The following is a 13,432-nucleotide window of genomic DNA, read 5'->3' on the forward strand; positions in this document are numbered from 1 at the left end:
CATGTGTTATGTCATGATTATGAAGGTGTCATGTCAGTCTTATGCACACCCCTTCAAGTAAAGTGTTACCAATATTGTTTGATAAGTGAGATCTCTGCTTGTATTCCTAGAAAACCAAAAGCTTGAAAAGTCATTGAAAGTCCTGGACTTTCCTGTGACAGTGTCTGTGTGAACACTGTACACATGTACGCTCAGGTCTGTGAGGATAACCAGCAGTGCAAGAGTTGCACTCACATATGCGACTACAAATAAATGTGTGCAAACTGTAAATGGTGGTTTAAAGGCATTTTTAAAATGAATTCAAATTGTATTAATCCCATTAATTTTAAATGACATAACAAACATCGTAATTATTATTTTAAGAGGTCTTAAATGTGGAGATGGAAAAACAAGAATGCGACACAGCCTAATGTGATTATTAAACTTCAAAAAGCTATGATTTAGTAAATAAATATGAGTGCTGCACGTTTCAAACGATTGGTTATGATTTACTGTTGATGAATTATGACTATGTTTACTGTATGATGTTTATTTTGTAATATGTTGTAGATGGTGCATATTTTCTCATCTTTTTGAATAAGCAGCCGGCAATAGTAAAGCATTGACATTTCAAAATAAGAGTCCCGATGTGTTTTAGTCCTGCATTCAGGGTTCCTACGGGGTCTGGAAAAGTATGGAATTTGATTTGAGTAATTTCCAGGTCTGGAAAAGTATGGAAAAAAAGAAAGTAAAAATATTTTCATGATTTTTTATCACAACTTTTTATCTTTTGTCAAATCAACTTCGATAACTAATGTGGTGAACATAACATACTATTTTGAGTTTCTGTTTATTAAACCATTCTTCTTCATTGTATTAACTAAAAAATGTAATTACAACAAACTCAAAATTTTAAGGCAACAAGGTAACTTGCTCTTTTAAGTTAAACCAACATTTTTGTTTACAGTGATGGAAAAATATTTGCATTTCCAGACTATTGCCCCTGTTTAGTTTTCTATAATAGATAATAAAATAATGCAATCATGTTCTTGGTATTTTGGTTACACACTGTAACTGGGATTTAATTCCACGTAAACGCTTGTATTTTCTGTCACATGAAGGAAAGACTAAGAACATAATTGAACACATAATATTTAATATACAGTTTTTACTAGTACCGGAACAATAATCTGTTTACTACAGTAAACGCCCCTTACATTTTTTTTTTTATGCACTCCAAAACTTACAGTAGTGGCCAAAAGTGACGTCCGGCCTAGGAAAATGTACATCTTCACCCTTTATTCAAATATTATTAAAAATAATTATAGATTTTGTAAGCATATTGCATAGTTGTGCTTGGAGTAAAACGCAATGAAACATGACACACTGTGGCAACATTTTTTTTCTTTTTTTCTTGTCTAAAGCCCCGTTCACACCGCCAGCGACACACATCGACAAAGTGACATGATCCCCAACAAAAGTTCAGAAATGTAAACTTTATGCAAATGAGAAGCTATTTTCGGAAGCGACAACCAATAGGAAAGAAGACTTTCAGTGGAGCTCACGTCACCGCCTCGAGTGCAGGGTAGACAGAAGAGTTCGAGGGCGATTTCACTGTTTTATATGATTTGACTGTAAATCATACATGGATATAATAAAACGATGCATGGAAAAGAAACTGTCGACAGTCTCAGTGAGACTACACATTTATAGTTCGAGTGTTGTGATTTTATAATGCAAGTTTAGCACTGCTGCAGTTCATTTTACAGTTTCCCCGGCATTATGTTGACTATAGGGACAAGAAAATTGATTGTCAAATTCAAATTATGTTTTAATCATTCATGACAGTATGAGTGAGTTTCATTTGTGGATTGATCGATCGGTAATCTACAGTAAATGATTTACTCCACTGAACACTGCCTAATTCCTAGTCAAATTAAAATATAGTTGTATATATCACCTGTGATTAGGGGTGTAACGGTACGCAAAAATCACGGTTCGGTACGTACCTCGGTTTTAAAGTCACGGTTCGGTTCATTTTCGGTACAGTAAGGGAAAGAAATGCAAAACATTAAACTGCTGGTTGTTTACTATAAACTTTTTTTTAACAATTTGTTTACACTTTTTTTAAACACACTTTTTAATAAAATATAACGTTAGGCTAATAAATAAAAAAGATATAAAATAAAAAAAGAATAAGAAATAAAATACTGCTGCAAAGTTCTCCACTAATAAAATACTCTCAAACCAATATTGGCCGTGACGCTAGCTAGCGAGAGGCTGGGCTAAAGCGAGCGTGCCGTGTATGTGGTGATCTTTATTTATGTGATATTTATGTCCGAGCCCGACCCGAGAGTTAAAGTCCAATTTTTTTTCCTCATATTAATGACACATGTACGTTTGTTTGTGTGGAAAGCCCGCTTTTAACAGAAAGGCATTCGGAAATGTCCACAGATGAGTGCATCAGCGCTCTTAACACAGGCGCGCTTGCACGTGTTTCGTTGTCACAGCAACATAAACAAATTTCCGCACACAGGAAGACAGATGTTATGGTAATATTTTACATGTATTTGAATCACAAAAACGATTAATCAGATTTAATCAGTGCAACGCGGAGACTTCCGACACTTAATATGTTCGTGTGGAAACTCGGAATTGACGCATGTTCCGCACACAAAACTAGCCTAATTTACGTGAAAGATTGCATTCGGTGCACATGTGCACCGTACCGAAAGTCCTGTACCGAAACGGTCCGGTACGAATACATGTACCGTTACACCCCTACTTGTGATGGTATTTTGTATAGATATGGCCAGACGTGCAGTCTACCAATCACATTAGAGCGACAGCACTATAAACGCCCACAAGCGACTCACAGTACAGAGACTAGCGACACACGGCGACAGTCGCTGGCGGTGTGAACGGGGCTTAACTCTTGTTTATTGGTAGCGTAACACATTCTCTTTCTCTCTCCAGCTTTGACGTGGACAATGGCACGTCGTCAGGACGGAGTCCCCTGGATCCCATGACGAGTCCGGGTTCGGGTCTGATCATTCAGGCTAACTTCGTGCACAGCCAGCGGAGGGAATCCTTCCTCTACCGCTCCGACAGCGACTATGACCTGTCGCCGAAGTCCATGTCCCGAAACTCCTCCATCGCCAGTGACATGTGAGCACTCCAAAACATTTCACATGTGCCTTTCTCCCATTATCCTTTGCTTTATTTGAGGTCAGTTGAGTTTTTTTTTTCTTTGGACACGCTTTTGTTTCACAAGAGCACACTTAGAAATGAGATGCTTGTGTCGTGGTTCATCATCATTTCATTTTTCCATGCAGCTATAAATATAAACACCCATTTCTTACAGTTTTCCTGTCCAGTAACCAAAAAAAAGTTAATAGTGATCTCATTTTTTTTTATTAAACAAACAGATCTACAGGTCGAAAAAGGACCAATTAGCTAAACCCAAATTATGCTAATTCAAATCAGGCCCACATAAACATTTAGCTGTCTCATCCATTGATGACAGTGTGTGTGTGTGTGTGTGTGTGTGTGTGTGTGTGTGTGTGTGTGTGTGTGTGTGTGTGTGTGTGTGTGTGTGTGTGTGTGTGTGTTTGCCCTCAGGTCACATGACCCTCTTGTGTTTACCTCAGCCTTTCTCTTTCTGTCTACATCGTTTCTCTTAAACACACAATGAGGAACAACAAAAGTCTTTATGAACACTATCATTCAAAGTTTGGGGTCAGTAAGATTTTTTTTTGTAAGAAATTAAGACATTTATAATGTTACAAAAGATTTTGATCACAAATAAATGCTGTTCTTCACATTCATCAAAATATATGAAGCATAACAACTGTTTTCAGCATTGATAATTATGATAAATGTTTCTTGATCATCATATTATACTGATTTCTGAAGGATCATGTGACACTGAAGACTGGAGTAATGATGCTGAAAATTCAGCTTTGATCACAGGAATAAATTACATATTACACTATATTCACTTAGTATATTAACTAGAATTATAACAATATTTCACAATTTTTACTGTGTTTTGATCAAATATGTAGCCTTGGTGAGCAGGAGAGACTTCTTTCAAAAACATAGAAACTCTTACCGACCCCAGACTTTTAAACGCTAGTGTAAATATTGCAGGTGAAAACCTCTCACCCTCATGTTGTTCCAAACGTGGGACTTTCTTTCATCTGTGGAACAAAATTAGGATTTTTTTTAAAGGATGTGCATGTTGCTCTTCAATTCAGCAAAAGTATATGGTTGCTGGCGGACAAACGAGGATTTATATCTCTGGAAATTGACGAATTTGAGATCTACTGTGAATTTCTTTCAAAAAGTCTAAAAGGCTTATAAAGCCACAGCATTAGTGTTTCTTCTTCTTTCGAGAGCACGGTAGCCTAGCCACAGTACCCATTAAACATCATGATATGAAGGTGAGTAGATGATTTTTGGATGAACTATTCCTTTAATACGACATTAATAAAGCCAAAAAGTCACTGCAGAACGTGAGAGAGGTTCTCTGACCTCTTTAGAGACGCGCTGGCTCATAACAGCTACTTCTCAAACCACAGAGGCAGAAGAAGCAACGTGTGTGATGCGCTCTCTGTGTGTGTGTGAGTGTGTGTGTTTGTCTGACATACTGTGTCCTTATCGATAGGAATAACCACCTGCCGAGACCGGGCCTGGTCTCTCGGAGATCTGAGCCGGTTATTAGTGGAAAGTAAGTTGTGGTTCTGGTTCTGGCTCGCAGCTCCTGGCCTTGCTCTTCCTCAAGGAATGCTCTTGCTTGTCTAATTTGCATCACCTTGCTTCACCTGTAGACGCGAGCATCACGGTCTCACATGCATCGAGACCCCTCACCTACACCCTCACCATTTAATGTGCAGAATGACAACCAAATCAACCGGCCACGCAAACCTCAAGAGATGCGCTAACAGGGGTGTGTCTTCAAATCTCAGGTTGATTTGATTGGTTGAAGATTCTGGGCATTAAAACCTGTGTGTGTCGTACGAGCGTAGGGGACGTTATGAAAGACATCGCATGGAGAAGACTGAGTTCGGATGACATGCTGCTTGTGGCTTGGATGTGTGTGTGTGTGTGTGTGTGTGTGTCAGTCTCCATCTCTGCCATGATCCCGCATTGCATGTGACACTGATAATAGCAGTTTAGAGGTGCACATGTGACTATTATTATTATTATTTCCTCCAGCCGCCGTGAATGCATACGCTCTATTGTGTGGCCTAATTTAATGTTCCTCACTAGATTGATCTAATAAGCAATACAATACTTAATTTAATAGAGAGAGAATATTTGTTAAGCTCTACGTCAAATGCTGAAATTGATCAATTAGATTCTGGTCTGCAGTCGTCACATTTAAATCCGTCAGCACCCCGAAATGATCATAGATATTGTAGACACTATTGCCATATGTTCACAATGCTTTTAGGAAACGCTGTGCTTTTGTGGCATTAAACCCCAGTGAGCTTCCTAATGCCTAGCCTTCCTAGCTTTCATATTTTACTTCACAATTGTTTTCTGTAGCATTTTGCCAATGCAATTAATTCTATGCATGTGCACACATATACATTTTTATTATTATTTTGTATTAATATGTAAAATAATTCATGTATAATACAAAAGTAATATGCATTTAATTATACATTATTTTATAATTATTATAAAAATTTGTATGAATACTTTGCAGTATTAAATAGGATGTATTAATAACATTTCTCTCGCTTTTTTAATGGGTCTCTTTGCAATGCATGAACTCTAAATTCGTATTGCAAGTATGTGCATACACTTCTCTTTTAGGACCTTTGCATCTGAATGATTTGATGCCTTATCATGATCTGAATGATCAGATGCAAAGGTCCCAAAAGAGAAGTGCGTGCACATACTTCACACTTGATGCCTTAAATTGCTGCCTTCATAGACAGCTCACTAGGTTTTGGAACAGAACATAAGAAACGACTGCAGTTGCATGACAAAACTAGCACACAAACAACAGGATCAAGCAGCCCAGATCATATAGCGAAAGCAAATGGACGGGTGATGGAAGATATCAGTGCACTTCCTCTCTCTGGCCTGATTTCTGCAAGCTCAGAGCGTTTCTCTATGTAACCCTGCACCAGCTCATGCATTATGTAGAGTCCCGAGGGACGGCGGACGCACGTTTTTATTTCGTTTTGCCAGAGAATCCATTCTTAAACCGGAATGGCAGGAAATATCATGTCGGTTCCCGATATTACCTTCTACCGTCTTACTGCTCTTGAAGATTTAGACGTTCATCGGCCTTTGCATTTACAGTATTGCTCTTAGTGCATTTGTAATTAATACTGGTGGAAAGTCTGATTCATTTTTTTGTGAATCAGATTTGATCAGATTTCAATAAAAAATGTTCCACTGTATTTTTGATAGTGAAACACATTTGGTTTGTTCAGAATGATTCATTTTTGATTCAAGGTCTGAAACAGACTCTGAGACATGTTTTCTAGGTATGCAAGCTTGATTTCGCATGTCATTTCACTCCAGAATATGAGAAAACCACTCATAACACAACTCAAGTACATCTCGCATTCTCTGTGTTGCCACAAGGGGCGCTGACGTGAGCATTATCATGAACTTTATCATAATATAGTCCGTTTTCTCTTTCTGAGCAAACGTTTGAAACTGATCTTACTAAGTAAGCTGGTAAAACCAGTTAAACTGATAATTGAAAGTAAAAATGCATTATAATATTAAGTTTGTTTACTTTCTAAATGTGTAATAATAAATACGTATTATAACTTTAGTTATAATTATCCATATACAATGCATTATAAAGTGCATTACAAGGCACAATTAATGCATTACAAATATTTGTATAATGCATTCAAGGCTTCAAGTACAATCTGCAAAGTTATAAAGCACAAAGTCCACGGCAAAATGAGTTTATCAGTCCAACAAAAAACACCTCCCTGAAACGCTTCGTTTGTAGTCCTGACATCGTTTCAATTTCATGTTTCCGCTCCGGCTCGCCCTCAAACAAAGTTAGTTAAAAGACCAGAAGGAGTTTATCAATATGTCAAGCAAACACTGTTTTTGTCTTTCACTGATACAGCAAAACAGTGTAGTTACAGTAGTGTTTACAGCACCTCAGGAAGTTACTGTTAGGAGCATTTCTGACACACGCGTTAAGCTGTAGACCAATCACAACAGACTGGGGCCTGCTGACCAATCAGAACAGACCCCAGTTTCCGGAAGGCGGGATTTAAAGAAGCGTTCAGACAGAGGGTGAAAACAGGAGTTTTTCATGCTGGAGATCATCACTACTATTGCTGCTCTGGTCCTGTAGTGGAAGCAAATACGCCATGACGTGTCTGGGTTCACAGCACCGCCGCACACAACTCTGTTTCACTGGGATGACCGGATGTGTCAATAAGCTCTTCGCTAATTGGCTCGAGTTGAAATTTTTCTTGCAGAAGACGTGATTGAGGCGAATATCGTGTCGCCCAATTCGCCTCATTTGCGTCTATTCACGTCTTTGCATTGACTTTGTATGTAATCTTCTCGCACAAATTATTAAATTAGCTTTTGGTGTGCACACACCATTAGAAAACCTAAAAAAATTGTAAATCATGTAAATATATTCGGGTACAAATGAACAAATTAACCTGTATACGAGCAAAAAACTTTTTAAATATATTTATTAATTACTTTGTTTACTTAGTGACATGATAGAAAACTACTAGATAGACAGAAAGATGACAGACAGACAGATGACAGGCAGGCAGACAGACAGATGACAGGCAGACAGACAGACAGATGACAGACAGACAGATGACAGACAGACAGACAGATGACAGACAGACCGACAGATGACAGACAGACAGATGACAGTCAGACAGACAGATGACAGGCAGACAGACAGACAGACAGATGACAGACAGACAGACAGATGACAGACAGATGACAGGCAGACAGACAGACAGATGACAGACAGACAGATGACAGACAGACAGCTGACAGACAGACAGATGACAGGCAGACAGACAGACAGACAGATGACAGACAGATGACAGGCAGACAGACAGACAAACAGACAGATGACAGACAGACAGACCGACAGATGACAGACAGACAGACAGATGACAGGCAGACAGACAGACAGACAGATGACAGACAGACAGACAAACAGACAGATGACAGACAGACAGACAGACCGACAGATGACAAACAGACAGACAGATGACAGGCAGACAGACAGATGACAGACAGACAGATGACAGACAGACAGACAGACAGATGACAGACAGATGACAGGCAGACAGACAGACAGACAGATGACAGACAGACAGATGACAGGCAGACAGGCAGACAGACAGATAGATAGATGACAGACAGACAGACAGACCGACATATGACAGACATACAGATGACAGACAGACAGACAGATGACAGGCAGACAGACAGACAGACAGATGACAGGCAGACAGACAGACAGATGATAGACAGACAGACAGATGACAGGCAGACAGACAGACAGACAGACAGATGACAGACAGACAGACAGATAGACAGACAGACAGATAGACAGACAGACAGATAGACATTGGCCAAGCATTAGACTGATTTAGCCTAATATTGAAATTCACAGGACTTTAAGACGAGCTGGTTTCATCTGTGTTTTCCACTGAACGTCCGGCTTTGATAAGCTGCCCGCTGTCTGTCCATTAGTTGTTCTGAAAGCTTTGGCAGTCTCAGCATACTGAGCACAGAGCTCATAAATGGCCCACTTTACCAAGAGTTAGTTTTCCACTCTCTATAATGGAGTCCGCATCAGTCACAGACGTCAGGTGGGGTTTATCTGCAGTTCACACACCGGACCTGGACACTTTCTTCTTCTTACGGCAGCAGTTGCCGAAGCCGTGGCCTTGTGCTATGTTTAGCGCTCTGTTTGCGACACACACAGCACAGCGCGTGATACGCTACACACACGCCTGCCGCTGACCTTTTCCTCCCCGACGGCGTGTGGAAATGAAGCCGCCATGCATACATGCACACACATGGAGGAACACACACACGGCATCATGCTAAACCGCAGGAGTGTGAGCGACACACACATGCTGAAACGGACTCGGGTCGCGTGTGAAATCGGACGCTTCTTCAGCCTTCCGGACGACAGGCGGAGAGGGTACGTTGTGTGTTCGTGTTGCTCTGGAGGTCTCGTTCTGTGCTCAGAAACCCTCACACACTCACACACTCGCGCCGTAACCCCCACCGCTGCGACTAACAGCCACTAGCTGCTCACTAACTGCATTTACAGCGCGCAAATGAGCCTGCAGAACGCTTACAGGTCAGGTTATCCGATTAAAGGGGCGGTCATCCACACTGACAGTGATTTACTACTTACTGTGGTTCCTACACGTTCAGATAAAAAGGTACAACAGCTGTCTGGGGTGGTGCCTTTTAAAAAGGTACACTTTTGTACCTAAAGGGTGCATATTGGTACTTTAAATGTACATATTTGTCCCTAGTATCTAAATGAAACATTGTACATTATACGTTTTAGGTTAATTTCTTCAGAAGTGTACCCTTCTGAAAAGGTACCAACCCAGTGACAGCTTTTGTACCTTTTTTTCGGAGAGTGTATACAGTCATGAAAAACTTCTAGGAATCAGGCCTCGAAAAAATGCACTTTAAGTTAGTTTACTGCTTTAACGGATAGGAAAGTGGACAGACTGAGACTCTAGCATGTGCACGTCCCGCTGTCGACACCAGTGTGACAGTTTAACACTTTTACAGAGCTAATGAGGACCTTTTTTCTAAAGGTTTTTGCATCATATTATCCATTTCACATCACAATTCCCCATCCGATCAGGACAGTGAGGGTAATGAGAGACGGTGAGACGGGCTAGACAGGCTAAACTGAACATCTGAATCTCCTGCTTGATGGAAATATTGATGTTTAATCATTTATTATGCGTCTCATCCTGTTGATTTTCTATCATGTTTTGTCTTGCATCTTTTTTGACTCTATATTATTTGTGCACAATCGTCATCACTAATGTTGCATCGTCAAAGTCCCATGGAATTGATATATAATTCAGTGCATTATTCCGCAGAAATTACACTTTTGGAGTGACTTTTGGTGTGGAAACTTCTTGTACACAGTTAGACACGAGCAGCATGTGTGATGCTAACTGAATGTGTTGACACAGAGCCTCACGGTGAGATGTGAAGGAGTTGTAGCTCATCCACACACTGGTAGTGAACATTCACTAGCATTGAAAGCATTAATGCAAGCGTGTCCCTGCCTTGTTGTCTCTTGTCACACAGACAAACCATATCTCATTCCTCCTGAAGGACTAAACGCAAAAATATCATGCATTTCTTTGGAAACATCTGCACTTTAATTGAGGATATGGTTTGTTTGTCATGACAAATGCATGCAACATTATAAACATGCGTATGAAGCGTTAAGAGAGTAATGGTTTTCTGTTATTGAGGTGTGTGTGTGTCCTGATTTCCTGACTTTGTCCGTTCTCTTGCAGTCATGGAGATGACCTCATCGTTACGCCGTTTGCACAGGTCAGTGACCCAGGAAGCAGTTCATGAACTCTGGGATACATCTCATCCAGACTATCAGGCCCTTCTGCAGTGTTAAAGTCAATATGAAGCTGTTTTACATCTCATTTTACTTCCGTAATTTGACAAATCGCATTATCTTCAACGTAACACTGTCGGACGGGACTTGGAAAATAACAGTGATAAATTAAAATCATTTCTGATATTTATTTTTAATAAATGATTATGAACATTTATTTTTGGAGTATCATGCACAACTGAATGCTTCACAAAATGACAGGGAATGCATATCATGTTGACTTTACACACTATTTAATATTAAAAACTAGGGATGCAATATAACGATTTTGGCCGATACCGATAACCGATAATTCTTTATATTTGAAAGCCGATAACCGATATATTGGTCGATAAATCTAAATCCAAATTTGTATATACTTTTTGAGAGTCTTACAATTAAAAGCCATGTCACAATCACACAATTATGATGTTTATGCTTATAATTTTGACAGACTTGCGCTGCACATGTTGCACTTCACGGTATTTTCCGGTTTTGAAGTGATTCCAATCATATTTCAAACGATTCAAACCCATCATGTTGAACAGTGCGCATCTGAAGAGTCTTAGCTGAAGGAAATAATACATTATTTATCAGCTTTAAGATATCGGCCAAATTTTATTATCAGGCTGATAACGATAACATAAAACATTTACATATATCAGCCGATACCGATATAGTGGCCGATATATATCGTGCATCCCTATCAAAACACTTTTCGACAGTATTTCATCCTCATATGTGGCTAAAGCTTCAGAATTTAGAGGAAGCTCTACTTCCTTTAAATTCCTTTAAATGTGAATACTCACATTTTCCTGACTGTGTTATTCTGTACAAGGTGAAACTGGTGGATAAAACTAAATCTCAATGACGTCTTGTTTTGCTCTGCTCTTGAAGGTGCTGGCTAGTTTGAGGACGGTACGGAATAACTTTGCAGCGTTAACCAACCTTCAGCAAGATCGAGCGTCCAACAAGTGAGTGCAGCTACACAGTTTTACAAGTGTCATGGAGCAACAAGAGCAGAAGAGAACAAGTCACCTGGTACTTTGACTGCAAGAATCCAATGTCTAGTTATATATAATGCTTTCTGCTTTTTTCCTCAATTTTCGCAGGCGATCCCCCATGTGTAATCAGCCTCCTCTCACAAAGGCCTCCTTCACAGGTGAGATTCCCATTGGTTTTCATGTTATTCCAGGAATTTAAAGGGTCACAAAACCCCGTTTCAGCACCAGTCAGTTTTCACCACAGTTTTGAAAAGTGTCCGTGAGAGACCAGAAACACAGCAACGGCTTCTGATCCAGACAGTTTAATTTCACAATACACACATATTAAACATGGTTCATCATAAATTACACAAATACATACAGTACATATCCTGTGAGAGCAATCATTTAATGCACAAATAAATGCACCCTCTGCATCAAAAACATATATCAACACTAGGGATGTCAACGATTAATCGACGATCGATTAATTGTCGATAATACATTTAATCGATACAACTTCTCGATCATCGGTTAAGCCGGTTCATGCGCGTGTGTTGTGCTCAACCACGAAACAAAGCGAGCGCGGTTTGTTTGGGACCATTTTACACTTTCATTATGACTAAGTTTGCGTGTTCATTCGCAGCCTTTTTTTTTGTGCAAATGTAAGTTGTAATGTTGTGTTTATTTAGTGTATGCCTATCTATATCTGATTTATCTTATATTGGATGCATCCCTTGAATTAACGCTGTAGTGCGCGTGATCAGCTTCAGCGCGCGCGGCTCAAACGGCACTGCACAACTAATAATGACTATTGGCAGGACTGTCATATTACATAACATTATAAAGAGAACAACATAGTAATAAAAAATTGTGCATTATTAGAGTTTAGTTGCCGTGTCGCATTGCTCCAGGAAGAGTGCGTCCACAACATGATCATTCTGAATGGCACGTAACTTAGTTCAAGTTCACTTGTGCATTCGCATCATTTTGTGCAGAAATTATTTGTAATATTATGTTTATTTTGAATATATCTGATGAATCTCATATAGGATGCGTTTCTTTGAGTTAAATAACGCGCTAGCAAACTAAGTGCTCCAGTTTAACGGTAGCCTATTCATTCAGCGCGCGCAGCTCAAGCAGAAATTCACGACTAACATATTACTTAACATGAGAACACTATTGTATTAAATCGTTGTGAATGCATTGGGTTTAGTTGCCGTCTTCAGTGTGTTGTTCCAGGGAGAGCACATCCACAGTCACACACTCTGCACGCGTCTGAGGCGGCACTGGTGACGCATTGTATTAGTAGTAGTAATTATATTTGATTATTAAATAATTCATTTAATTAAATGATCAATCACATCGAAACATTTTACAATCCTACTAGCCCTTTATTTAGATTAAAAAGCATTCTCATTCATTTGGTGAGGAACATCGCGTTTTGAGCAGGATTTGCAGATGTCACGCTGTTGGCCATGCCACTGCAGCAGAGCGTTTTGCAGTATTAAGGCTAACGATTAATCGATTAATTGATCGTTAATTTAAACGAGGATCGATCATGGGAATTTGTGAAAATTGACATCCCTAATCAACACGTTTTTGTATCTTTAATAACTTTTGCGGCTTATTTTGCTGCAGTATATGTAAGGGTTAATGCCCGACGAGGTGTCCATTGTCAGGTGGTTGCCTCCGCCGAAGTCCATTAATACCTGTCAGTGGACACCTCGTCGGGCATTAGTTAAAACATTAGTTTATATTTTAATTAGTTTTACAATCGAAATCTAACGGTTTTAGAACTCCTTTACTACAGTAGGTGTCCTACATCACT

The 13,432-nt window shown here is 39.5% G+C and overlaps 1 protein-coding gene across 10 annotated transcripts in view; it reads left to right on the forward strand.

Moving 5' to 3' along the window:
- The window catches only part of LOC306991857 (3',5'-cyclic-AMP phosphodiesterase 4D-like), a 278,174-nt gene that overhangs the window by 233,802 nt on the left and 30,940 nt on the right, over positions 1-13,432 (forward strand). For 5 of the 10 annotated variants that reach the window (XM_079600083.1, XM_079600085.1, XM_079600086.1 and 2 more), the window contains 5 exons: positions 2,956-3,147; positions 4,649-4,711; positions 10,527-10,563; positions 11,516-11,592; positions 11,731-11,780. In XM_079600083.1, coding sequence (XP_079456209.1) covers positions 2,956-3,147; positions 4,649-4,711; positions 10,527-10,563; positions 11,516-11,592; positions 11,731-11,780 — 419 coding nt within the window. Of the gene's footprint in view, positions 1-2,955; positions 3,148-4,648; positions 4,712-8,505; positions 9,167-10,526; positions 10,564-11,515; positions 11,593-11,730; positions 11,781-13,432 lie in introns of those variants that run through there. The other 5 variants (XM_079600089.1, XM_079600084.1, XM_079600090.1 and 2 more) reach the window with 2 other exon arrangements.

The sequence above is a fragment of the Phoxinus phoxinus genome, assembly GCF_949152265.1.
Source record: "Phoxinus phoxinus genome assembly, chromosome: 23".
In the NCBI taxonomy this organism is placed as follows: domain Eukaryota; kingdom Metazoa; phylum Chordata; class Actinopteri; order Cypriniformes; family Leuciscidae; genus Phoxinus; species Phoxinus phoxinus.